The sequence below is a fragment of the Eretmochelys imbricata genome, chromosome 19, assembly GCF_965152235.1.
Source record: "Eretmochelys imbricata isolate rEreImb1 chromosome 19, rEreImb1.hap1, whole genome shotgun sequence".
Lineage (NCBI taxonomy): Eukaryota > Metazoa > Chordata > Testudines > Cheloniidae > Eretmochelys > Eretmochelys imbricata.
In genome coordinates, this window is record NC_135590.1 from 15,642,450 (window position 1) to 15,669,341 (window position 26,892).

General features: G+C 51.8%; 1 protein-coding gene across 1 annotated transcript in view; it reads right to left on the reverse strand.

Annotated features, from left to right (window-relative positions):
* Positions 1–254: 254 nt before the first annotated feature.
* NKAIN1 (sodium/potassium transporting ATPase interacting 1) overlaps positions 255–26,892 on the reverse strand; it is a 180,589-nt gene continuing 153,951 nt past the window's right edge. The window contains exons 4-7 of the mRNA XM_077838166.1: positions 24,338–24,535; positions 20,496–20,556; positions 9,067–9,148; positions 255–402 (exon numbers count right to left, since the gene is read on the reverse strand). Of these exons, the coding sequence (XP_077694292.1) occupies positions 255–402; positions 9,067–9,148; positions 20,496–20,556; positions 24,338–24,535 (489 nt within the window). The remainder of the gene's footprint in view (positions 403–9,066; positions 9,149–20,495; positions 20,557–24,337; positions 24,536–26,892) is intronic.

Here is a 26,892-nt window from a genome sequence, read left to right on the forward strand (position 1 = left end):
GACAGGAATAAAACCCAGGTTTCCTGAATACCAAGCCAGTGTTCAACCCACTAGGTCACGCTGCCTCCGTGTAACAGAGGGCTACGGTGACTAACCTTTTTCGCAGACATGCTGGGAGCCTTCATGAGTTTAGAATGGCGGGGGGGGTGCAGGGGGCCGCCCAGAGCAGTGCCCTTCAGCAGGGCTGGCCTCGGTGCAGGGGCGGAGGGAAGAGTCAAGTTGCCGTGGAAGCCTTGAGGCAGAGGCAGTCTGATTCAGCTCTCTTTGTGCTTCTCAAGGAGCTTCTCCCCACACAGTCCTGAGCGCAAAAGAGGGATCATGTCTGGCTGGGCTCCGGAGAAGCTGTCAGAGGCCAGCTCCCCTAGGCTGCAGCGGTGGGTGAGTGGCTCGCTGGGAATGCGCCTTCCCGGGAAAGAGGGTGAGAAACGTCTCTCAGCCCGACCATCCAGAGCCGGTCTATTTGGATGAAATGAGCTTGAACCAACATTGCTTTTGAGATGATGGAAGTCCGACATGCCTCACTGTAAATAATACAAGGAGTAATTATGTCTCAGGGAATTAATGTGCTGGGTGCTCAGAACACGAGGCTGCTGTGAGCATGTGAAGCCCAGCTGCTCCGCAGGCGAGCCAGGTCACAGACCATGGCTAGGGACATGGGCATGGTCAGGCAGTTGTTTGATGATGCACCTGGAGGGAATGTCACAGTATGTCCTGGCTGCTCTGAGATTCTGCCTCAGGCCAGGCTGTGATGGCTTTAAAAAGACAATGTGTCTACCTGGGACTGGCAAGCTTCCCAATGACATGTATTCAGGTTCTTATACTGCCCTCCTCTCCATAGTATCTGAGGGGCTTAGGCTATTTGTAGGTAGTAGGTCATACTTAGATTGTAGGTCATCAGTGGAATGAGTTTGGGGTTCTCAATCTGGACTCGGGTGAATGGTTATCAACATCATAAAGCAATCACTGCCTTCATCAGGATGGGTAGCCTGTACTCAAGAGAGGCCCAGGGCTGGAATAGCCGAGAGATTCTGCAGGTTGGTGCATTGGCAGAGCTGTGGGGGGGAGCCTAGAGCTGGAGTGGCAGAGGAGGCTGTGTTTGCGCACTGGGGGTCTACAAAGTCTCTCTGCCCTCCTCCTGTTCTTCCCTCCCTTCCTGATTCACTAACAATATCCCAGAATGTAGCGGTCCATGACCTCACTGACTGCAAAAGCCTCTTGACAGCCTATGCAAGCTGCCCTCTGCAGCATCTGGCCCTGGGACAGTGCCAGCAAACCAGCCGGGGCAGGGAGAATTGGAAGTGGCAGATGAATGGACCCTGACTGGCTGGACAGCCTGGAGCATGGGGAGTCAGCCCAGAAATCTGGGCCTCCCTCGGCTCTCCTCACAGCTCTGACATAAGTCGGTCTAGGAAGGTACATCGCTCAGGGCTGTGAAAAATGTCACGCCCTGTGTGACGTAGGTAGGTTGACCTAACCTGCACTGGAGATGCTGCAAGGTTGACGGAAGAATTCTTCTGTATGCCTTCCGGAGGGGTGGATTTACTGCAGCGATGGAAACCCCCTTTCATGCTGTGGGATGTGTCTACTGGGCAGTGCCGTAGTTGCTGCTCTGCGGTTTGTCGTGTAGACACAGCCTCACAGACACATAGAAAGGTGGGTGTTTAAATTGAATACACATCGATTGCCTCCATAGTGCCCTCAGCCACCTCTTCCATGCGTGTGGACGGAGCCCAGGCCAGGGGAGACCCTGTGTGGCGGCACTAGGCAGAAAAGGCTGGAAGCCAGAGAGAACCTCAGGGTCTGCTGGTGTCCAGCAGCCTCCAGGAAGAATCCTCTTGAGAATCACTAACACCAAGTCCAGTCTGTGCTAAAACACTAGGGACACTTCAGCTCTCACATACACGTGTGTGCTCTCACAGGCTTTTGCACACACATCTGGGGCTTTGTGGTTACAGGGGCAGGCCAGGCAGCCATGTTTAGAAATGGGGTCCTGACCACTTCAGAAAGAGAGGGACAATGGCACCAGGATTCCACTGGCTCTCTGGTATTGGACTGAAGTGAGGCATAACGCAGTAAGTCAGCAGGCAGGCGGAGACGCAGCTGGGGGGCTGGGAGGGACGCTGGTTCCAGATGAGGTATGTCTAGCAGGGGCACTGCGGTCAAATCCCGCAACCCTGCAATAATGACTGTTATTAATACAGGGCTGGTGGCAAAGCTGTGTCTGCCCTGACTGGGCATGTGCACGGTCTGCTCCCGAGTTATGAAACTAACAAAAAAATACTTAGTTTGAAAAAGCAACTTGCCCGATGTCAGAAGCGTCAACAGAGGGTGACTCACTGGCCTAACCCTCAGGTGTAGACTGCCTGCTCCCTCTAGAATCATAGGGCGAGCTCCCACCAAGGCCAATTCAGCCCCACTGTCCAGAGAGGAGCTGAATTCTCGATACATCCCTGAGTGTTTATCAGCCCGAGGAAACCTCAGGACAGGTGCTGGGTGGCTCTGGGTTAAAGAGCTCTGCGGCAGTTCACAGAGAAGTGGAGGAGGTTGACAATCCCTGGCCAAAATTTGCACTGGCGTGTTTGGCGTTGGCTACCACTCTCCCACTCGCCATGTCACCAGCAGCTCGTTCCATCCCTACGAAGTCTTGGCTGGCATTTTAGCGGGGCCCTACATGAGAGGGAAGACACCACACTCAGAAAAACCATGGAACACAGAACAGATGAATTCAGAATGTTGCCTATTTTTAAAAGCCCGGCCTTCCCAGCCAGTCCACTCAGCACCAATCAAGCGGGTTTGTAGCTCACTCACATTCGTTTGCTTGAAACTTCGAAACGGGCCTGGTTCTGAAAAAAGAAGTAAGCTGGTAAGGGCGTGTCAGTCTCCAAGGGCAGGTCCTAAAGAGTGGCAAGCCTAGTAAGCCAGCTGTCCGGGGATTCGGTTAGTATGGCCTGGCATTTTGCTTGCAGAATTGCGAGCTTTTGGTTTTGTGCAACATGGACCCATTAATAAGTGAGGACTAAATCTGCTCCCAGGGCGAATCGCAAGAGTCTGTGTTTCGTTGAGGTGCATTTTGGGAAAACCTTTCATGACGTTGGGGTTTGTTTGTTTGTTTTGGGGGCAGAATCCCAACAAGGCCACCTGGGTGAGAGGGGCTAGAAATCTGAGCAATTTGTTAGCGCCGATGACGCATGTGTCTTAAAACCAGGGCCGGTCACTGCTGATTGCGATTAACAACCGTTCTGGACAGGCAAGAAAGGCAGGCTGGCTTTGTGGGTAAGGCGGTGGAGTGGGTCAGTTCCCAGCTCTGCCACAGGGTTCCTGCGTGACTGGGGGCAAGTCACTGAATCTCCACAGGCCTGATTCACCTCTTTGTGTATCGAGGCTGGTGCCAAGGGCTGTAGGGCAGGCCTGAGATCCCACCCTTGCTCAGACATAGCTTTGAGCAGGGGGTTGGACTAGATCACCTCCTGAGGTTCCTTCCAACCCTGATATTCTATGATTCTATGATAGCCCCAACAGTGCTGCAGCCCTGGGTGCAGGGGGAGCTCTGGGCAGAACAGAAGCAGGGAGCGGTGGCCTGGAAGAGGGAGGTAGCAGGAGCGGCCCTGCAAAGGGCCACAGGGACCTCAGTGCTGCCAGACCCAGGGCTAGGGCCCTCAGCTGCCTCTGAACAGGACAGGCACAGATGCCAGCCCAGGGATGAATCCTGTCTCTGATGCCTCCATTCTCCATCCATACAATGGACATAATAAGAACATAAGAATGGCCATTCTGGGTCAGACCAATGGTATCCTGTCTTCCAGCAGTGGCCTGTGCCAGATGTTTCAGAGAAAATGAACACAACAGGGCGATTGTTGAGAGATCCATCCCCTGTCATCCAGTCCCAGCTTCTGGCAGTCAGAGGCCCAGGGAAACCTGGACCGTGTGTTTCCCCATCTCCCAGGGGCACCAGGAGACTAAAGCCATTCGTGCATGAGAGGTGCTCAGATACATCACTGAGACAGGAAAAGCAGAGAAATCCTGGAACCACCAGATGAGCAGCGAGTCCTTAGCCTAAATCCCCGCAGGCGTTTGCTGTCCGGTGGGGATGCCCCACCATGACATTGTGACTTGGAGTGCACCAAGCCACCAGCGGGACTGGAAAATACCTTGTGCTTGACGCTCTTCCCAAGCGATTCAGTGCAGATGAGGGGAGGCGAGTCATAGACAGCGCAGTGGATCTAATTCTCCATTTAACTCCTATCAGCTTTCCCACACTCTGGGCAGCTCGTGTGTCAACAGTAATGGTCAGCGCCATTCACAGCAATGCGCAATTTGATTTAATTGTGTCTTCAAAAAACGGATTAGAACTGAGGAGCCAAAGCTTTGTATTTACAGGGGGAGATGTGTCTGAAATTAACCAAGGGCCCTGCGGCCTGGAGCTGATGGAAATTTAAAGAAATCAAGTGTGTGGAGCTCATTTTTCTGCAGTGGACACAACACAGCATCATAACCGGTCAGGACATGGTGCTCATGCGACCTCTAACCTTAATGAAAAGGAGGAAGAGACTTAAGTGAGTCCACACAGAGCTGAAGCAGGATCACACACAGCCACTGCTTTTCTAGGCCTGCTGACCTTGTGAAATCTGACCAGCTCCCAGCACCTGGCTTACACATTGTAAAGAAATGAAGCCATAGCAAAACATAATTAAGGCCTTTCTGTCTAGCTGAGGTTTTTCTGTAGCACCTATCACCAAAGCATCTAAGTGCTATCAGCTTTGGAGTTCCCTGTAACTCTTGTGGCTTCAATAACTCCTATGAAATACCGCTGCAGAAATCGCAGGTAGTGTTCCCAAACATTGTAGCACTGATACGGCCGGCTTTGGGCAATTACTGCAGGATGCTGCTGTTCTGGTATCTTGGGGAACCTTATAGCAGGCTGCTTTTTGGTTGGGGTCATCACTGAGTCCCAGCCTGAAGCAATCGATCCAGCATTGACCAAGCGTGGCATAAATGAGTCGGCCTTCAAAACAACCGAAAGGGGATGCTGGATTCTGACTTTTAGCCACTCAGCTGAACTGTCAAGATCCCCCCTGCTCACTGTTTGATGGCAATAAAGCCTAACGGGGAAGGAGAAAGCTCTCTCGGGCTTTAATCTGAGATAAACATAAACATCTTTAAAACCCCCAGCCAGCCTTTTGGTTCATCTTTGCAAGAATGTGTTAGGATCATTCCATGTTGAGAGAGCTGTTTGGACATCGTGTGCTCCCTGCGCCTCCCTGCTGTTCTTCCCGGGGACTGGCACAAGACAGGAAGGTCATTAGACAGCTGCAGGTGAATCCCGCCAAATTCAATTCACTACTTCCTGTTGTAAAACACCGTTCCCTTGACTGTGGAACACAGGGGATCCAGGCCTGTTCCGGCCCCTTCACACTGGTGCCAAATCACATTGAATTCAGTGCTTTGGGTCGTCACACAAGGATTTGCCCAATAACACCACAACACGCTATGTAAAAATACAGGTGGGGCATTGCTCACATACTGGCTACTGACCAGCCCAAGAGCTCACTGAAGGATAAAGGAAGCAGAATTCCAGGGTGCTCTGTGCATTTTGGTGCCTAGCATAATGGTTCAGTGCCTAGCATAATGGGGTCCTGATCCCCGGTTAGCCCTACTACAATGCTCTACTGCTGTCATTCTGAGCCAGGCAGCTGTTTTGGTTGCTTACAAAGAAATTCAGTCCTCATTACAAACTCCAAGAAACACACACTTGACTCCAAAGTCGGCGGATGCTCATTTGACTAACTGCCCCAAAGCCAACACAGAATCTGTTCTCAGCACTGCCACAATAGTCAGGGGTGAAAGTAACTTAAAGGACTTACCGGTACTTCGGAGACCTGAGCGGGGGCGTGGCCTCTACCGGAAGAGGCGTGGCTCAACCAGAAGAGACGGGGCCTTTAAATACCCGGGTCCTTTAAATCAAGATTTAAAGGCCCAGGGCTCTGGCTGCAGCTGGGAGCCCCGGGGCCTTTAAATCAACCCCAGATCGGGGCTCAGGGGCGATTTAAAGGGCCCTGGGCTCCAGCCGTCGCTACTGCAGCGGAGCTCCGGGCCCTTTAAATCACCGCTGGAGCCCTGCCGCCGCTACCCCGGGGCTCCGGCAGTGGGGCTCAGGCAGCCCTTTAAAGAGCCCGGGGCTCCGGCTGCTGTGGGGAGCCTGGGACTCTTTAGAGTGCCAGCCTGGGGAAGCCGGTCCGGTCTGGCACGGCCTACTGGCTCTTGCCGGTACACCTACTGTACCGTACTGACTTACTTTCACCTCTGACAATAGTTCATAGGCCCCCTCTGCCATCAGATGTCGGCTACTGCTGTGGAATACCACACTGAGCTGGGTCAGTAACCCCCGTGATTCATGCTCTGTTCACTTAATGACAACAGCCATGCTGGTGGGGTTGCTTAGCCAGCAAAACCATGGCCAAGTGCCAAGGATCACATTTTCCCTTGAGAAGAGAATGTCTGATATCCCGTTGGGTCTCTCATCTCCACAGGCAGGGCAGCACAGCACCCCCTAGCATCACACTGGGGCAACTGCTTTACGACGGATGTACTCTATAGCACTGTGGTTCTCGGTCCCTGTAACATGGTGCTCTCTGCACCCCACTGAGTTCAGCCTCCAGGCCCGCTCCCTAATGAGTCAGCTGGTGCCACACCGGTGCTCTTTATTCCTGTGTCCAATCCTCACCACCAAGCTCCAATTATTTACAGATTATGTACACGTTTGGCCTAGCACAGACCTCACTGGCAACAGGGTAGCTGGCTGCTGGTTCCTTCTGAGCCTGCCCCCGCCGCAGGCTTCCTCCCTCGGAAGCTTTTAGCCCCTGTTAACGAGGCTGGCAGGTGTGGCCAGTTTCCAGGCCAGTCCTAGATAGTGGGCCAGCCCCTGCCCATTTCCCCTGGTTGTGGCAGGAGCTGATTAGGGCTTCCCCTGCCACAGCCCCTTCCAGTAGCTGCATCACATAGGGATTTACGAGACAGATGATCAGTAGTTTGCAGGCTTCCAAGTTATTTAACATGATTCAACATTTTTGCTGCAGCCGTGCCTACAGGTCACCCTGGCTGGGTCCCGTTGTGCTAGGCACTGTACAGCCATGAAGTAAATAACAGTCCCTACCCCAAAGCGCTTATAGTCTAAAATAACGTTAGCATTAGGAAGCAAAGCAGAGATGTCGCAGAAGCCTGGTAGAAGCCTTCATGTAGGATTTATGTTGGAAAACGCTTCTCCAATCTCTGCCATCTCACTCCTGGGAGCCAGGAGCTAATCGATCCCTGGCATAGCTCCACTGATTTCACACCCCATCACCCATTCCTTCCCCTCCCATATTTATGCTGCAGCCCCCTTTGCAATAGCCATCCCCCTATTCATCTGCTGTGGTGAGGGGATCTCTGGGGCACTTCTCTTTCTAGCCAAGAGATGGGGTCAGAGGAAAGGGAGAAGTAAATACTGCATGTGAAAATGCACGTCTCTGACAGAGCGCTGAGGAAGGGTACAGCAGCACTCTGGATGCATTTGTCTCATGGCCGTCTCCTCTCTGCATATATAATTGCACTGCATGCCCTTGAATTTACATACAAGACTTAAAACACAATTAATTTTTGGCAGCTAGCAAAGCCCGAATGAGGCTAATCCCTTTAAATTTTGCATCGTTATCTCATTTTAGCATTATCTAGTTAAACTTAAATGGGCAGGGGGGAAAGTCAATTGCACTTATCTGAAGAGATGTTGCTCCCACTGGAAAATATTCAGTGTTTAGAAGGCCTAGTGGCTGCAGAGTGGAAGAGTGGAAAGCCATAGAGAGGAAAGAGGGGGTGCAGCGGGGTTTTCTGCACCATCCTTTCACCTCTAGGGTTCTCAGTGCAGAATCAAATTGGATCGCAAGTGAAAATGAATGTGATGAGTCTGATCTTGTTTCTATTGATCAAACGTTGTCAGTGTTCAATTAATAGAAACAACCCAGGATTAGAGCAGCTGGGGAGGTGGCAGGTTAAAATTGCCTGTGTTGTAAGTGGAGTGCTGTGTGGGGGCTCAGGACAGGAGGCTGTGGGTGAGGATTGAGCTGGGCTGGGACAGCTGCATGGGGGCTCAAGACAGGACAAGCAGGGGGGCTGTGAGTCAGCATAGCACTCAGCCTTTGCTCACTCATAGGAGTGAGGGTCTCCGTATATCTCTTCCCACAGCACAACTCCGTGCTTCTGAGTCAGACACTCCCCGTCCGACTTAGCTCACCGCTAAGCTGGAAGATCCCCATCCACTTCAGGCTCCCCTCCCCTGTGCATCAGCTCCTGTTGAAGGGAAGCCCTGACACCCAATTTGCCATCTCACAGGGGGAACTCACCCCGCCCCCCCGCGACTCTATCCTCCCCTGCCAATCCCCCGGCAGCTTGGCTGCATGTCCAACACATTCTCCCCGAGCCCTTCAGTTCTGGGGTGGCATCTGGCTGTGCGGTTTCAGGCTAGGCCGTGGCCTATGTCCCTTCTGGTGCCTTGGCTTCTGGAGCCACTGCGTTCACCTCCTTCCCAAGGGGCCCAGGGCAGCTCGCCCCGCTGTCGGTGAGCCCAGCAGGGGGGCACGAGACACACTGGCACTTAGTTGGGCATGCTGAAGGGAGCTGTCCTCGGGGGGACGACCTCCCCAGAGCCGCGCCCCCTTTCGCCTTAGAGACCAGGCCCCGGTTTCCGGAGTGGCCAGGGCAGGGCATGCTGCTCCCCACATTGCCCCACCCAGATGTGCAGAGAGCCCCTCTAGGGACCATAGGGCAGCTGGGTCACCAAGTCCTGTGCAGGACTCTCTGCTAAGGGGGCCATTTGGTGCCAACTGTGCTGGCGGTTTGTGTCCTGCGAGGAGCCAGGCTCCGAGCCATCGCCTGCCCGCCCACAAGCAGCTGCGCCGTGGCCAGGACTCAGTCTGCTCCTGCAGCGCCGCGGTGATGACCCTGGACGGTCCCCGGAGCCATCCCGCCCCTCGCGGAACAGCGGCCCCGGCTCACCGCTCCCGCTCGCGTCCCCGTGGGCAGGCGGGTGAGACTCACGTGTACAAAGGCTGTAGCTGTAAGTGTGACGTCTTCTGTGGGGCCTGGTAGCCGTAGGAATCGAATCCTCCGATGAAGTCAACTGGGGAGAGGAAAGAACAGAAGGTGGGTGTCAGCAGGGGCTCCGGCTGCTACTGCAGGGAGACGCGGCTGGAGCGGGACAGGGCAGTGGATTTTAGGCTCCTTCCTTCTTCTCTGCCCTCCCGCCCCCACTCTAGGTTAACGGCCCAATCCCCCAGCAACGGAACCATCTCAGAATGGGGTCAGCCAGCAGGGTCCCTCCATGCTCGTGCTGAGTGGCTGAGGGGGAGAAGGTGTGTGTCGGAGACAGAGCGTGTCGGACTGCGTGAATGCATGACAGGCAGAGAGTGCATCGGCATGCGAGCGTGTCCCCTGGTGCCTGGAGGAGGCCCCGGGGCCTGATCCCTCTCTCTCAGCGGTGGAAATCTGCAGTGACCCCACGGAAGTCAGTGCAGCATCCCAGCAGGAGAGCCAGGGTAAGCGAGAGGAGACTCCGGCCCAGCATTCGTGCGCCTAGAGCACGTAGCCTGTGAGCTCAGTATGTGTGTCCCAGCCGCCTTCCCATTGCCCAGACGGAAGATAAATGCAGGAAGAGCCAGACTGACTTAAAAAGATCCCCCCGGCTCTTTTCTACTCAAGACAATAGACCTTGCATTTCACGCTGGACAAAGTGGGTAAAATTACCCTACTGTTGTCTCCAAAGTGGGCATTTAAGGAGAATTATGGGTGATTTAAGTCTCATTTAAAGTGTGTAATTTAGAGGAATTACAGACACCAATAGATCAGTTTTCACTTCTGCGATGGTTGTGATTTCCCTCCGACAGATTAATCCCCCTTCAGACAGCATTAATACAAGGAGCCTGGTTATTGTTTTAGAGTCCATTACCTGGTCTATGAGCCCCGGGGGGCACTTGCCAGAATAAACAATGCGTGGGCCTACTCTGGAGCAGAAGGGACATGCAAACATGCCAAGTGAGTGGCCTGCCTCCAGTGCAAACCAGGAGAGCTTTCGGCACACACGGTGTCCAGAGGCAATGGGAAGTGGGCCGTACTGAGGGGAGACACTGGACCTGGATAAGTGGGCAGACTGCTGGCCTCAGCTCCCCAGAGCACATCTTGACCTGGATTTCTGCTCCCCCTGCAATGTGGGCATCTATTACTAGGTGGGCAAAATCTTTTCAGTCAAGATCTTTTCTGCCCAATGTTTGCAAGCACTATTGCTCTTTTGTGTTGCTAACAGGCTAGCAGTGTTTGCTTGCCGACTGCCAGACGCCCCCCTCCATCTCTCTCTCACACACACATACATACAGGCACTGTTGGCAAGTGCAAATCCTGCTGGGAAAGGGCCAAGTGAATTCTGCTGACTTACCAAGGTAGGTGGCTCCTTACCCCCCTGGATACAGGGGAGGAATTTTCTGGGGCAAGAGGATCTAGGATGTAGGCCGAGCAGTCATGAAGGAGGAGCTCCGAGGAGCTGCAGCGACTGGGAGGAGGTTTGACCTGAACTTTGTTACCTGATTGTTGACTGTGTTAATAAAGCCAAATCCCAGGTGGGGGGTGAGTGCAGATGCAGTCTGTAGAGCAGGCTGGGAAAGCGTTATTCTATCAAAAATCTCATTACTCAGTCAAGACCTTTCTCCTGCTACTCACAGTTTGTGCTTATCTAGCCACTTCCAGGATCTGAAAGCGCTCTACAGATGGTCACTAAGCTAATCCCCCACCCTGCAGTGCAGGCTGGTATCAGTATGCCCATGTTAAACATGGCACAGTGAGGGGAAGGATTTTCTTCCAGCTCATAAAGGAAGTTATGAGGACAGCCAGGAATCCCGGCTCCCATCCCTCTCCTGTAGCCACTCTTCCTTACTGAAGACAGGGAAGATGACAGGCTCTTTATTACTATTTATTATTTATATTGCAGGAGCACCGACGAGAGCCCCAATGGATCAGGCTCCCATTGTGCTAGGCACTGTGCAAACACAGAACAAAGACAGTCCCTGCCCCAAAGCACTTACAAATGAAGGCAGGAGACATGACTTTATCTGTCATCTGCAAAGCGCCGTGTACATTTCGGTGGCTCGGTAAATGTTCTCTAGTAATCACAGCACCCCCAGTGGTGCCTGCTGGTGCTAGCACTTCCAGGCTGGAGCCGATTCACCCCTGAAGAGGGACACTTTCATGAGGGACTGTGACTATTTGAAAAATCCAGTGCAGGAGGATTGCCTCTCCCACCCACAATGCTGCCTGCCCTGGGGCAATACTGCCAGCATTATCCCCCGGGTTGTTTCAAATCACAGCTCAGGGTGACCTTTTCTGCTTTTTGTCCTGGATCAGCAGGGTTTCGATCCACCAGCCCTGGGCTCTTGAGGCAAGAGGGGGAAAGGGCTCCATTTTCTTCAAAGTTTGCAAAAGCAGATGCAGTGTCTTATCCCAGGATTGGCTCATCCCCATTCTCTGTCACGTACCCTGGCTTCCTAGCCATCCCTTCATCCCTTTATTGACTCGCCATGCATTCCCCTCATCCTCCAGCAACTTCGCCGACTGTCCATCTGCTCACCCCCTGCTCCCCTTCCGGTCACCTTCACTGCTTTCCTCTCCCTCCCTCCAGCCACGGACACTTTCAGTGGTGTTCCCCTCCATCCCCTCACTGCCTCCCCATCCCTCTCTGACTCCAGTACAAAACTGCCTGCCTGGCTTTCAGAACTGCCCAAGAGCTTGCTCCTCCTGACCAATGACCTTACACCCACCCACTCCCCGAGCTGCTCACTCCAGCCCCCTCACCTCCCTCCCAATGATTCTTCACATCTGGGGCAAGGGGCAGGAAGGGTCCCTTTGTCCCTTGAATTCGCTCCATCTCTCTGGAGCTATCTTCCCACTGCTGTTTCTGAATCACTGAGTCGCTTCATCCCTCTAAATCTCCCTTGACAAATTCCCTTTCCCCTCTTGCCTGCGATTGTCTCTCTAGGCTGAGCGCCAGGCGATAACGCCTACTGGTGGTGCTACGGCAAAATAAGCCGCACTGTTATTCCTATAATCACTCTCAGCTTTGCCACTTAATTCTTCCTGCTGAAATGCTGGGGAGGAATTATACTTCAAAGTTTTCTATGCACTTGGCACCTAAATCCTCCTACGGACATCCTTGGGAGGAATTAAGTATGAGATGTCTGTGAATCCCCTGCAAAGTGGGCAGCCACTCCACTACCCAACGTGAACATAAGGCAGCTTTTGGACAGAGAAACTGTATTTAACCAAATTAGGTTCTCTCCCTGCAAAGCGGAGCCTCCGAGACACTCCGAGAGGGCCAGTGTGGCCGATCTCCCGGAAATAAATATATAAATAATTTAAGAACCATTGAATGCCATGGATTATCCTATTAGTGTTCTGGAAATCAGAGTGAAAAGTCAAGGGGGCCATCCTCCAGGCCTATTTGTCTTTCTAACTTAATATTCAACGAGTTCTCAGTTTTGACGGCATCCATCCATTTCCAAATCTAATAAGATATTCCATTAAAAAGATGCATTTGAATCTCAGCTACAGTGGCATTAATATTAAAAGTGTATTGAATGCATGAGTTTGTTTGAATGCCATGTGCTGTGTGGAATGCAAACACAGTTCAAAGACAGCGGAGGCAGATAAGCTCCTTGCCAAATCTCAATATACATAAGCAACTTATTACAACAGGCGGTGTCCAATCTCACATGGAGATTTTTATTTTCCACTACATCGGTTTGAAATGCTGGTGGAAGGAAAATGCAGAGCGCGAGCCGGAATGTAGATCTCTTTCCTCCCCTAACGAGGTCTGGGAAGCAATTCACTCTTGTGCTGATACTAAGGCAGAGGTGGCCAAAGCCAGGGTCAAATTGCTCTGGGATGTGGCCCGTGGTTGTCCAGCAGAGGTGGTGCCCACAGTGACTACAGGTCTGAACATCTGCCAATTCAATGCATTCTGGGACCCGTTGTCTCCTCTGGGCATGGCTTTGTAATTAAAGAGGAGGGCAGCTGCAGTCTGCTTCATTTTTGTAAGCACCACCCAGCAAGGTGCCAATGTGCCTCTGTTTACCCAGGTTTGGATACTTCTCTATTAAGCAAATGTTAGAGGCCAGCTGAGCCAGTTCTTCCTGCACTGCCGAGTTCTAGCTACAGCATTGTAGCACATTCCATGTAGACACTTTATGCAATGGGTAGGGTTGCCAATTTTCTAATCGCACAAAAACCGAACACCCCTTCCTTGAGGCCCTGCTCCTTCTCTGAGAGCCCGTCCCCACTCATTCCACCCCTCCATCCCCGTCACTTGTCCTCCCCCACCCTCACTCACTCGCTCATTTTCACCAGGCTGGGGTTGGGGTGTGGCAGGGGATGAGGGCCCGGCTGGGGGTGTGGGCTCTGGGATGGGGCCAGGGATGAGGGGTTTGGGGTGCAGGAGGGGGCTCCTGGCTGAGGGGTGGGGCTGAGCGGTTTTGAGTTTGGGAGAGAGCTCCAGGCTGAGGCAGGGCTTTGGGGTGTGGGAGGGGATACGGACTCTGGGCTGGGGGTGTGGGCTCTGGGGTTGGCCAGAAATGAGGGGTTCAGGATGCAGGAAGGGGCTGGTGCCTAGGGGTTTGGAGTGTGGGAGGGGGCTCTGGGCTGGGGCAGGGGGCTGGGATGCAGGAGGGGGGTACGGGATCTGGGCTGGGGGTTCAGGCTCTGGGGTGGGGCAAGAAATCAGGGGTTCAGGGTATGGGAGGGGGCTACAGGCTGGGGCAGGGAGTTAGAGTGTGGGAGGGGGATACAGGCTCCGGCTGGGGGTTTGGGCTTTGGGGTGGGGCCGGGGATGAGGAGTTTGGGGTGTAGGAGGGGTCTTTGGGCTGGGGCCGAGGGGTTCGGCGTGCAGGAGGGGTCTCAGGCCTGGGGTAAGGGGTGGGTGGGCTCCGGGTGGCATTCACCTCAGGTGGCTCCCAGAAGTGGCCAGCATGTCCCTCTGGATCCAGGCACCAGGCGCGGCCAGGTGGTTCTGCTCAGTGACCCCACCTGCAAGCGCTGCTCCCACAGTTCCCATTGGCCACAGTTCCTAGCCAATGGGAGCGGTGGAGCCAGCACTCAGGGCGGGGGCAGCGCACAGAGCCCTCATGGCTGCTCCTGCGCCTAGGAGCCTGAGCGACATGCCAGCCACTTCCCGGGAGCTGCACAGAGCCGGGTAGGGAGCCTGCCAGCCCCACACCAACTGGACTTTTAATGGCCCGGTCAGCAGTGCTGACCAAAGCCACCAGGGTCAATTTTCAACCAGGTGTTCTGGTCGAAAACCAGACATCTGGCAACCCTACCAACCGGAGGGCTTCTCCCGTCAGGGCATATAATCCACCTCCCTAAGAGGTGGTAGCTAGGTCAATGGAAGCATTCTTCTGTCAACCTAGCACTCTCTACACAGGGACTTAGGCTGGCTTAACTCCAGCGCTCAGGGGTGTGGATTTTTCATACCCCTGAGCAACATAGTTAAGCCAACCTAATCTTCTAGTGTACACCAGGCCTTAGACACCACAGTTAGTAACTGCTAACCTAGGTACTATAACTAGTACGTGGAGACAGCCAGAATCGAAGGTTTCATTTGGATCATCAAGCAAGAGCTGGAATGCTTCTCAGAATCTCTTTGGAGAGACACATCGCCAAGGTGGGCTGGCGGAACCACAGGGAGAGTCCAAAGTTACCAGAACTTTTTCAAGTGTCTGAAGTTTCAGATCAGCTTTGAATCTGGGGGCAGTTCTTGCTCGTCCCTCCTTCACAATCACAGCGATATGAAATATGGCCAAAGGGAGATTGGAGGGGAGGCCCAGTCTCCCCAGTGCAGCAGGGTCTAAACCATACATGAGGCTTGTGCACTCATGGCAAAATGTGGGATTTGCACATGCAGTTTGGGCAGCCATTTTGGAAACCTGGGTCTCCTGAGGCGGCCATTATAGAATCATAGAAATGTACGGCTGGAAGGGACCTCCAGGGGTCATCTAGTCCAGCCACCTGAACTGAGTCAGGGCTTAGTAAACCTAGACCGACAGGTATTTGTCCAATCTGGTCTTAGAAACCTCCATTGATGGTGATTCCACAACCTCCCTTGGAATCCTATTTCATAGTTTAACAATCCTTAGAGTTAGAAAGGTTTTCCTACTAACTAGCCTAAATCTCCCTTGCTCCTGTCCTCCCAAGTGCTTGCAACCCCTTCCATCTTGGTGTCATCTACAAATATTATAAGCACACTCTCCACTCCAGTATCCAAGTCATCAATGAAAATATTGAATTGTACTGGACCCAGGACCGACCCCTCCCAGTTTGACAACCTTATATGATCTGAGCCTGCCCCTGAACGGGTGCCAAGTACTCCCTTCCCCCCCATTGCTTTCCTGGCCAGCATGCTGCAGAGAGGGTTTCAGGAGCCCCTTGGGGTGCTGCAATGGAGCAGCTAAAGTGCGAGGAGCCCAAACACAAAGTGCCAGCATCCAAACGTCTTGTGGAAACGACCGCACCAAGGTGTGAATGAATGCTTGCCTCAGTGACCTCAGCCTGTCACAGCTGGCTGTGCTTGGGAAAAGAGCTCCCACCAGGATGCTGTGTGGCCCACATACCCTAGGCAGCCCTGCGTCAGGGACATTTAGCAGACAGAGATTCTAAGGGGAAGCGATGGGGACTTAACCCCCAGAAAAAAATCTGGTTACAAACTGGGAGAGGTCTAAGAACGTGGTGACTGAGTTTTGCTGCAGTAGCAACCTTGGATGATGACATGAAGGCAGCTAAAGCAAGCAGAAAGATGGCACAGTGGTTTGTGCACCTTGGGAGGTTGGGGTTTAAATCCCTGCTCCACCTCTTTCTTCCTCTGTGGCCTTGGGCGAGTCACTTGGCTTTTCTGTGTCTCTATTTCTCATCTGTATAACAGGGTCTCACAGAGCTGGATGAGGCTAAATACATGAAAGATTTGGAGGCACTCACATAATATGGTGATGGGAGCCATGTGAGTACATAAAATAGAAGGAATTCATCAGTGACAGGCCTCCTACACGAGTCACTTATTTGATGTGGTTTGTGGGGACGTTCCTTGCTGGGGCTTTTTGTTTGATTTACTGGCTGGCTGCGGTAAATCACTGTCTCCGTTTCATTATTCGATGCTGTCAACTGGCTGGAATTAATGATTTGCAGATGAGTAGTAAATGCCACTGGATGGTTATCAGTGTGATTGTACCTTTAATTATTGGCTGAGCACTCAGCACTTGTATGTGGCTGTCTGCAATATTGTTCAATGGAAATAAATGAAATAGATTTTTTAAAAAAATTCTCCCATAGCTGTGCTTACATTTCCTTTCCTCTGTTGGGTTACAAATAAATGGAGTAGGTTGGATCGGTAACAATCTGTGATTATGGCTCTGTGGGTATCCGTCTTTCTGCACAGTGTACTGCCACTCCCATACTATTCTTCCCGCTGGTACTGCTGCTACCATTTCAAAAGCTGGCTAGGAGAAGATAATATTCCATATTTACTGTACCTGAGTAGTGCATAGAAGGGCGAAGCAGGTAAAAGAGCCTACTCTGGTGGAAGCCAGGGGAGAAGCAGGATGTTTCAGTGGTTAGAGCACTGACCGGAGTTCAATTCCTGCTCTGTCACAAACGTCCCGGGCATGTGTCTTTGTGCCTCATCTCTAAAATGGGGCCCTGTGTCAAAGCCTGGGAGGCTCTCCAACACTTACGGAATGGGAGCTGTTTAAGAATGACAGGACGCGGTGGCCAAGGGCTTGCTACATGGGATGTGAACGTGCAGTGTGCCAGGCAGTGACGCCACGTGCAGACACTGCCAAAGCACAGCGACTGTGCTTTGGCCTGCTGCTGTTGGAAACGGGACTAGGACGAAGCGCACTCCGAAGCTTTTAGTGCGCGGGGGGAGCATCCGCGAGGACCATTACTGTGCAGCAAGTGACTGTGCTAAAGAGTCACACCCTGGCTTGCCGCACACTAATGCCCCCTGGAGGCGAGCCATAAGAGAACTGCAATGTGCAATGAAACTTCTAAAGGAAATACCTGCTCCCACAATTATCCCTATTTCATGAACCCAAATCCCCCTTTCCCTGCAACGAAAGAGCAGTATAACAGCCTGTGCTGTTAAGAAATTCCCTCAAAACTGGGACGAAGGGCTGATAAGGCCTGTAATACTGGAGCAAATGCTGCCCTACAGCCTATGTCGGCAAAACTTATATCGCTCGGGGGGGGGGTGAATATTCAACCCGCTGGAGCGACATAAGTTACACTGACATAACTGTTCATGTGCACAGTGCTGTCAGTGGGAGAACATATGCCACCGACCTAGCTTATGCTGCTCGTGGAGGTGGGTTTTTTATGTCAACAAGAGAGATCTCTCCTGTCGGCATAGAGCATCTTAGCCAGACGCGCTGCAGTGGCATAGCCGTATCGCTCTGTATAGACATACCCTTTCGGAATGAACGGTTGGCCAAAGTTCTGCTGATGGCTAGAAAGACCTGTGTTCTTTATGTTGATGAATCCTTTGTATTGGCCTAGCTGGGGGCTCCTCGGTGCTCTTGTAGGTCTTCGTGTTGTAGAAAAAGGTTTGCTAAAAGCACTTGTGTGTGTAAACATCTCTATCTTTTGAAAACCTTTCTCCATCATGCAAAGACCTACAATAACAAAACCAACACCATTTCATATGATTTGTATCAGATTAATAAAAACCTACAGTTATGGCCCCAAGTCCTATAGTAACATGATTGTTATGCTGAACTATTTGAGACCAGCATGAGTTTCGGCAATCTGTCATCACGTCCATTCTGGGTGTTATTCAGTAGGGCCATTTTGGACATTTGACTGCTTCTGGATGCCCGGGTGACACATTAGCGCAGATGGCTTTGTGTTTTTCCATCTGTGCTTGGCTGGCTTGGCTGGAAGGTTGTGGCTGCTGCTGTGGCATCTCGTTACAGTGCTTCAAGCCCTTGCCTCCTCCAGATGGGACAGTGCCAATGCCTTCCACTTCTTGGAAGAGTCAGCTGGTGTTGAGCATGGTGGCCCACGTAGTAAGTGGCACTTCAGGCCGAGAGAAGAGAACCTACATGAACTCAGAACTGATTAGGCTCCTGGATGAGGTCTTAGGTTTTGGTTCTATTCTCCCCTATTCAGGTTCATATATGGTACCCATCACCACAGGATCTGAGGACTTTCCAGAAGCACATTAAGTGACGTAACTAGCAGCTGTCACATGTTTCTAATCCATGAATCCCCAAAGAGCATCCAGGTGACCCATAGCTGAGCTGGTTCAGCATACAGTCCCCGGAACAACTGTGATGCTGGCGGTAGGGTTGTTCAGAGCATGGCATGTGGCCAATCTCTGTACCCAGGTTCTCCCTGAAGGCTCATCTCCACCACAAAACCCTCTTGTGTTAAGACTCAGCTGGGAAGAGCAGAGTTAGTCAATATGATGCTGACCATGACTGCATGGTGTCATGTCCAGCACCACCCTAGCTCATTGTGGTTAGACCCTGCCCCCAGAAGGCATCAGGTGGGAGACTCCTTTGGTTGATCTGCACTCAGGCTAACATTTCACCCATGCTTTTATTCAGAGCCAAAGGTTCCCGGATGCTATAAAGTCGCTCCTACTAACTCTAAAATCCTGAACTCCAGGCATCCCCACACCTCTGCTCAGAATCCAAATCCATCAGCAAACCACTTCCCCTCATAAAAGGAAGTGTTTGAGATTTACAGGAGAAGTCTCCAAAATGAATAGGTGCATAAACATTGATCCTGCTACAGACAAAAATACGCTGGAAGTTCCATGTCTTCAGCTGCTATTTATCGCCCAGTATTGATATTTTAGGTGGCACTTTGCTGCGCCAGACACCACAGCACTGGGCTTTAAAAGGCAGTGAACTGAATGTCCAGGTTTTCGCACTGATCAGTTAATTTAGCCGTCTGTCATCTCCAGGCCTGAAAACGTGACACAGAATCTGGAACGTGGTCAGCTGAGGAAAAACAGAAGGGTGCTTATCCTGCACACTGCTCATGTGTTGGGCAGTCCCTCGCCAGGGGCCCAATCCAAATCCCCTTGAAATAAGCCTTCTGCTCCCACTGACTTCCATGGGCGTTGGATTGGGGTCTAATGCCATGGTGGTGCTTCCTGTGGACATCCTGTGTATCATTAACATGTAGCTTCACTCAGCCTCTTCATCAGAGACAGAGCTGGAGTGGAAGATTGATCAAAGGACAGAGGATTGGCCCAGAAGGCTTATTCTGACAAGCACTTGATTGTTCTATCATTTTCCCATTGTATTTCTCTTTTAAGCTAACAAACACAGCACTGATTGAACCAGCTGTCTTATTAGCCAACCTCCCTGCTTTGGGTTGGGGCACAGTGAATGAAACCCACGCTGTGCAAAGAGCCTGCCTTAGGACTATGCATATAAATCTATATGCGTAGACTGTAATTCCTGCTTAAACCATAGAGCAACATGACCTACACAGGATCACACAGCCAGTCAGTTGCAGAATAGAAACCAGGGGCTCTGACTCCCTGCACTTACCATTAGACTACACTGCCTTCCTGATAAACCAGTGCTTGGGGAATCCAGATTGTGGTGAATGCTGGGGATGGGGAAGGTTGGTGGGTGGGAAGGTGAGGGAAGGGGCATTTTTGCGAGGGGGAAATGGGGAAGAAATCATGCTGGAGCTCACAAGGCCTGCACTTTTGCTTTTTTGTTGTCTGTCCATATCTGACTGTCTGTCTTGTTATTTGTATTTGTAAGATCTTCGAGGCAGAGACCTCTTCCATTCCATGTGCATGCAGCAGCCAAACCTGGCTGGGGCTTTTAGGTGCTACCGAAAAACAAGGAATCATTTCCTCAATGGGCATGTATGCCAGCGGGCAACACCACACAAGAGCAACAGGAGGTGTTGCAGGAGCAACCCCATGCCAGAATCTGGGACAGGCCCTGGCCTCCCGCCATCATTTATTAGTTAAACGGCTCTCGATAACCGATGGCCGCTAGTTCTCTCTTTCTGGCCCCTATAGGGAGCAGGTTCTCTTCAGGCTATCAGCTGGCCCTGCAGCGAGGGAGGCAGTCGTACTGTGGGGCTAGACACATCTCCCCTTAAAGGGATCAGTCACCCTGTGACAGGGCATCATTAAACCTGAGGAGTCTGGGGGGAGGGCTGGAGGGAACAGATCAAAGGTGAGGATCCTGGATTTTGTCATTTGATGGCGTAGGACTCAGCTTTGGAACTGGAGCCTCCTTGGAAGTGGAGCCCAGAGGAAAATGAGCATGGTCCCTTTCCCCTTCATTAATCCCGACACTTCTGCTGTGCCCAGCACTGGCTGAGCAAACCAATGTACCACATTATCCCCGATTCTTTTGCAATGCTGCCGCTCACTCTCTGTGACTAATAGCAAAAGCACTTACAGCTGTCTTCTTCCTCCATAAACACTTTGCTGACATAGCAGGCATAGACGAATCCAAAGAGCTTCAAAACAAAAACACAGAGAGAAAAGCCAATTATTTGGAGCTCGAGACATGTGAAACCAGACAGATAGCCAGGGTCGGAAGTAGCAGCAGTGGACATGGGCAGACTATCCAGAGCGAATAATCTATCAAGTCAATTTAATCTCCTTATCTTGCTCACCAGTTACCTGCAAACAGATTTAGAAGGTTACAAATTTCTTCGTAAATTTCAATTTCACAATCTGTTCCTGTTGGGTGAAATTCAGAGGGGCCAGCACGGACCTATGCATCCTCAGCCCTGTGGGCTAAAGTGTGATTAACTAATATTAACCATGTTTATTATGGCAGTGGTCTGGGACCAACTGAGAATGGTGCCCCATTGCACTAGGTGCTGCACAAAAGGGTAAATGGTGCATAGGCCTGGTGCAGGTTTTCTGCATGGGACGAATTTTACCCTTTGGCTCTGTTTTCAACTCTGTTCATGGCAGGTGACAGGTCACCTAAATCACATGGCATTAGTCCTGGCCTCTGATGAGATGTCCAGAAACCAATTTAAGACAAACCAGCTCAGCTTGTATGTTTAGACAAGCGCTCAGCAGGTGAGTGGGAGGGATATGTCCTAGCACCTTGGCCAGAAGGGTTCTGTGACATCAGTCCGTACTGGTGGTGACAGCATTTGGGGAGAGCTCTTTTGGGACAGGATTATGGGGCTCTGTTGGAGCTGGAAGGGGTCTGCCCTTGCCCTCCACACTTCAAATCCCTCCAGTTTGTTCTATGAAGTTGGAACTGGGGAACAAAGGTGGAGCTCTCTTTGGTTCCAATATTTGCACTTCATGGGCTCTGTCTGCAGGAGGCCCCATTGCCTGAGTCACTTACACCTGGACTGGACAAAGCACTGGGGTCCTGGACTAAATGGAAGATGGTCCCGTCACTGACCCCAGGGTCCTCAGAGGTGGCCTACAGCACCAGATGCACTTTGCTCCATGGCATGGCAAAGGCAGGAGTGGATTTCTCAAGCGGTGCTGCTGTGGGAGGTGTGTGCTGGAAACTGGGACTGAACTCGCAGGTACTATGCAGAGGGAGATATCTCTGGCCTTGTTCCCCTTGCAGACCCTGCCAGGCCACACACCCTGCCTGCATGAGAGGCCACCTGACCTGACAGGAAGCCTGCCATTAGCTCGGAGACATCAAGCTGCAGAGGCTGGTGGGAAGCAGGCCCTTCTCAAAGCTCACGTGACCCATTCCCACTCACTCTGAGTCCTGGCCCTACCCCCAACCAAAGACTGCTGCTGCCAAGGCTGGTAGGAGCCAGCCCAGGTCATGTCTGGCAGATGTTTGGTGTTCCACTAGGACTGGGTCCACCCTGTTGCCAGCTCCATCCAGCTCCCCCATTGCCAGGCAGTGTCGTGAATCAGCACTTGATGCACTCAACCTTTTATTTTATTTTATTGGGCTTGTCATTCATGAGGCTGCATGAGGGAGCCCTTCAGTTATTAATCGGGACATGGGGGAGGGCTGTGTGTGTGCAATAAAAGTGCACCCCTGTTTTTAAACCTGCCTTGCAGCTCTCCTTTAAAACCTTCCCCTCCAGCATCCCCTTTCTGTGTCTCTCCGGCAATTATTTCTGCTTCCAGCCCAGCCAAGGACACATTCACAATTGCTTAAACTCCTGGCATCTTTCTGCCTGTTGACAACTCACTAGCAGCCTCTGGTGTAGGAAGCTGCCAGACAGGGAGATGAGAGCAGTGGCCTCAGTCCACACAGTTCTGGGAATGTGTCGCTCAGCTCTTTTGTTGGCTCTCATTGTGAGCATGATTTCTGAGTCAACATTTCGCACACACAAAACATCACATTTCCGGGGGGCTTTTCAGGCACAGAGTCATCTGCTCTGCTCCTCCGCTGTTCACACCTCGAGCACCACCAGCCCAGAGAGGAGCTGATATGACACATTATATTACCAACATCTCCTCTGTAGCACACGGCGCTAATGTACGCTAACACACTGGGAGGTCACCAGCTGGAATGTGCCAGATTAGCTCCCCGCGATATATTAGTGCCTCAGCTGCATTCCTTTCTTCCATTCCTTCTACAATTCAAACCAAAGGGAAAGGAGCGAAGTTGGTAGTTTATAACCCAGTTTATAACCCAGGCTCATGGCTCCATTATCTGTTAGGGTGAAATTTACCAGGTGCAGAGGACTTAAGTGTGCTTTGTGATGGCCTTCTGCATAAGGGTGAATTTCACCCTAGATCTTTAAGTGATTCCGCCACACCTCTTGTTATTATTCATTCCATGATTTAACTAGACACTAGAGATAAATTTACGATAAGAACACCAGGATTGCTCTTTTAGTATTTCTTAAAGATCAGCACCAGTTCCCACCACACCTCCCAATTTCACTTTGAAAATAACATGGTCCCAATAGCCTCTAAGTGGTGGCTTTTGGGAGCGGCAAGGGATTGAAATGACTTCATCCAGCGCTGGTGGCCCAGAGATCCTCAAAGCGATTTAGGTGCCTAGCTCCCACTGATTCCAATGGGAGTGAGACGCCTAAATACCTTTGAGGTTGTGGGCTGATGGCTCTACAGCATTTCAGCTCCTTGAGTGGTTTCTGTGGGTGTCACAGGTGCGAGGGCATCATACAATAACATGGCCCCCTGAATGGTACATCGCAGCTGAGTGGAAATAGAGGATTTTTACTTTTTTTTCTAAAAAAAAGATTTTTGAAAAAAACGCATAACACTTTGTCCAGTTTTACTGGACATCCATTAAGAGTGCGACCTCCTCTCGGGGCCATCCTGGTGTGTCGAACTTCACCCTGTTGGTTTATGTTGAATGGAATCACAGCTGCATTATGCACAGTTAAAGGGGATCATTAATAGAGACAGGCCTGGAATCCCAAATCTGGAGGGAAAAGTCTCCTTTGTCTTTTGGGGACGTTCTGATCCAGATTCAGTTCTGAGCTTGGCTTTAGCATGGGCCAGAACTAGAACATGCTGAATCCAAATGTTCCAGAACTTTGGGGGAAATTTGGATTCAGACCCAAATCCCATGTCTCAGCCTCCTCCACCTTCATAAATAATGCTAACTTTGTATTTCTGTAGGGGTCCTGCACCCACTGACAGGGAACCCCTGAAATACAGCTGACTCTGGGCTGCAGTGTTACAGCCAATCAGTGCTAGCAAGGGTACACAATAATTTCTAGGAAAGTCAGGAACAGATGACTGATCAGGATATGTTCTCAGTGAGCTGGCTGGCTCTCCATTGCCCTGCGCTGGGTGTAGCCATCTGGGAACACAGGAATCTACCCATGGCAAGGTTTGCAGATCAGCTCTTTGCACCCACTTTGCACTAGAGTACAAGTGCAGGGTAATGGAGTGTCAGGCCCACTTAGGGCATGTCTACACTGCAATCACAGGTGTGACTGTGATTTGATCAACTAGGTTGAGTAACAACAGCAGTGAAGCCTTGGGGGCACAGGCTAGTCCCACGCACCCAGGACCACGGATACCTACTCAAGCAGCGGCCGCCAATGCTGCTGTGATCTCACTGCTGTTGTTATTGGAGGGGGCTAGACCCAAGCTATCGCGGGTATGGCTACACCTGCTGCAGTCACACCAAGACCTTACTCTGGTGCTGTTACATTGGGTTTACACCACTGGGCCTGATTCTCTTCTCACCTGAAACCAGGAGTAACTCCAATGGAGTCAAAGCATGTGCATCAGGCCCAGGATCTTTGCTATTGCTCATTCTAGCACCCTCAGGAATCACATGGGAGGGACACGAGATCTGGATCCCCTTACCGCAAGGAATATCTGCATGGCGCTGCTCACTACCTCGATGTACTGGTAATCGAGCAGGCATCCAGTGACAGTGATGACGTGATGGTCCTCGGGGGCCAGGTTTGAGTTCATCACCGGCGTCACCAGGCAGCCAGGCCCATTCTCCATCCACCATGAGCGGTGCAGCGAGGTATTAAAGGTCATGATGAAGTCCCGGTCCTATGGGAGAGGAACATGGGAACACAAGCACAGAGTGAGCCACCCCCTTTCTATAGGAACCGTTCCCCAGGAGAGGGCACTCCCAGTTCCCAGGGTATGATGGTGTTGAACATTTAGAGCCTCTATTCAGGGTGACCACTAGGAAGCGCACAGCAAGGAAGTAAGGATCTTTGTAAGCAGAAAATAAAGACAGTCCTGCATTCACCCTGACCATGGTGTCCTGGGTCTCTGTAATTGCTACATGGTGTCAGCAATGGGATTCGAACCCACGTCTCCATATGGAGACAATGACACCCAAAACAAACCATCAAAGGCCTGATTTTTAGAGGTATGGAGCCCTCCCAGCTCTTGGTGAAGTCAGTAGGAGCTGCAGGTCCACTCCCCAAAGCAGCACCAAGAGTAACAAGGCTTCACAGGGGAAGGGACACTCAGTGTAGTGCTCTGTCCCCTCATGCAGTGGCTGGGTCGCGGACGGGCTGATGAGCCTGCGACAGCATCAGCCAGCAGACCTGGGCCTTTTAGTGCAGGCAACAGTGGCTCATGCATTAAGATCCAGAAATCCCACATTCTAACCCCACTGATGCCACACCCTGCCCCACGGGGCGTGGCGTTACATTACAGTCCACACGTACTTCTGCACTGAACGATGAATCATATTTGTATAGCGCATCGTTACTATGTCTCTCCTTGCATCACCAATCTGATTTATTAATAATTAGCAGCGCCCCTGGACCTTCTCTAGCATCTTCTATCTTCTATTCAAGGATCTCAGAGCATTTTAGAGCGGTTCAGGAGTTTAGCCTTATAATCCCTGTCAAATGGGGAAACTGGCTCTCCGTCCCATCAGTGTAAATCTAGAGTTACTTCCCTGGAGTGACTCCACATTCACACACGTTACTTATGCACAGAGTTGGTCCAGAGAAGTTAGCTGACTTGCCCCAGGCCACACCGGAAATCTAAGGCACAGCAGGGACGAGAATCAGAGGAGCTCCACTGACTTCCATGGAGCTCTGTTGATTTACACCAGCTGAGGACTAAGCCCCATGTCTCTCCAGCCTGCCAGCCCTGTGCTTCCATGTCCTCCCAAAGGGCTACAGCAGCACAGGAGAGGGCAGCTGCATGCTGTACAATCACATGTGCCTGCAAGCGCTTGAGCTGAGGACGCTGCGGCATCTTCGAGGTTCCTGTGGGATCCCAGCCTGGTTTTGCAAGCCCCAGGACTGGTTCCTTTGCACAAGCAGCACCTGTATCTCCTGACGTGCAACGGGACTGTTGCAGGTTCTCTCAGCACTGGCTACACCATGTGAAACTCACAAGATCGTCAGAGCATGTGTAACCCCGACAGACCCTGGTTGTCGGTGGGATCGAACCTGGGGCCTCTGGAGCTTAGTGCATGAGCCTCTACCAAGGGAGCTAAAAGTCAACTGGCTCTTAGCTCAGGATGTAGAGCAGACTCATTTAACTCTCTCTAGGTCATCTCGGTGCCACTAGATGGGACAGAGCCCCACCCCAGAAGGTGTGTGGGTTACACATGGACTCAGCACCTGGAGAACCAGCACCATAACACTCCAGCAAAGCCCCTGGCCAGGTCCATTTCTTGGTTCTGAGATGCAGATGGATTCTCCTTCTCCCCAGCATGGTTTGAGTGCATTGGGCAGCACTGCCAGTGAGACAGACAAACAGACCCCCACCACGAAGGCTTTGCTCCTGGATGTCTCTGCCTGGTAAGCCCATTGACATGCTTTGGAGCTCTCCATGGTTGATCTCCCTGAGCTTTTAGATCTCTGCTTCATACACAGCAGGCCTGCCCCTGCAAGACATGGCTTGGAAGGATAAGATGCTGCTCCTCTAATCCTCCCAGCCCAGCGTCTGCACCCGCCTGATAGCAGACTTGCAAGATGCAAAGCTGAAATTTAATTGAGCCAGCAATACGTGGGCCGGGGCTCCCTTCCAGGAGTGACCAGATGAACGCAGAGCACGATCAACACAGCTGCCCCTGCTTACAGAGCAGAAGTACAGATCGGACTTAAAGACTTAGCACTCCTGCAGCCATGCTTTCTTTGGGTGAGCCGCAGGGAACGCTCGCATCTGAAAGCGTTACTGTGGGCAGGTTCCCCGAAAAGCAGAGAGGCCTCTCCAGCATCCAGCGCACAGGGGAGAGTGGCTGCACCGCTTCGGGAGCAGAGAGCCACTTCAGTACCCTGCATATCTCCCAGCTCTGCTGGCGTCTGAGAGCAAACCACAGCAGTCTCTCTCAGCACTGCCAGGAGCACCGAACCCCGACGGCAGGGTCCGGACCCAGGGGAGTTTGGCAAAGAGCAGCCCCACAGTGCGCTGACAAAACTTTTTAATTTTTT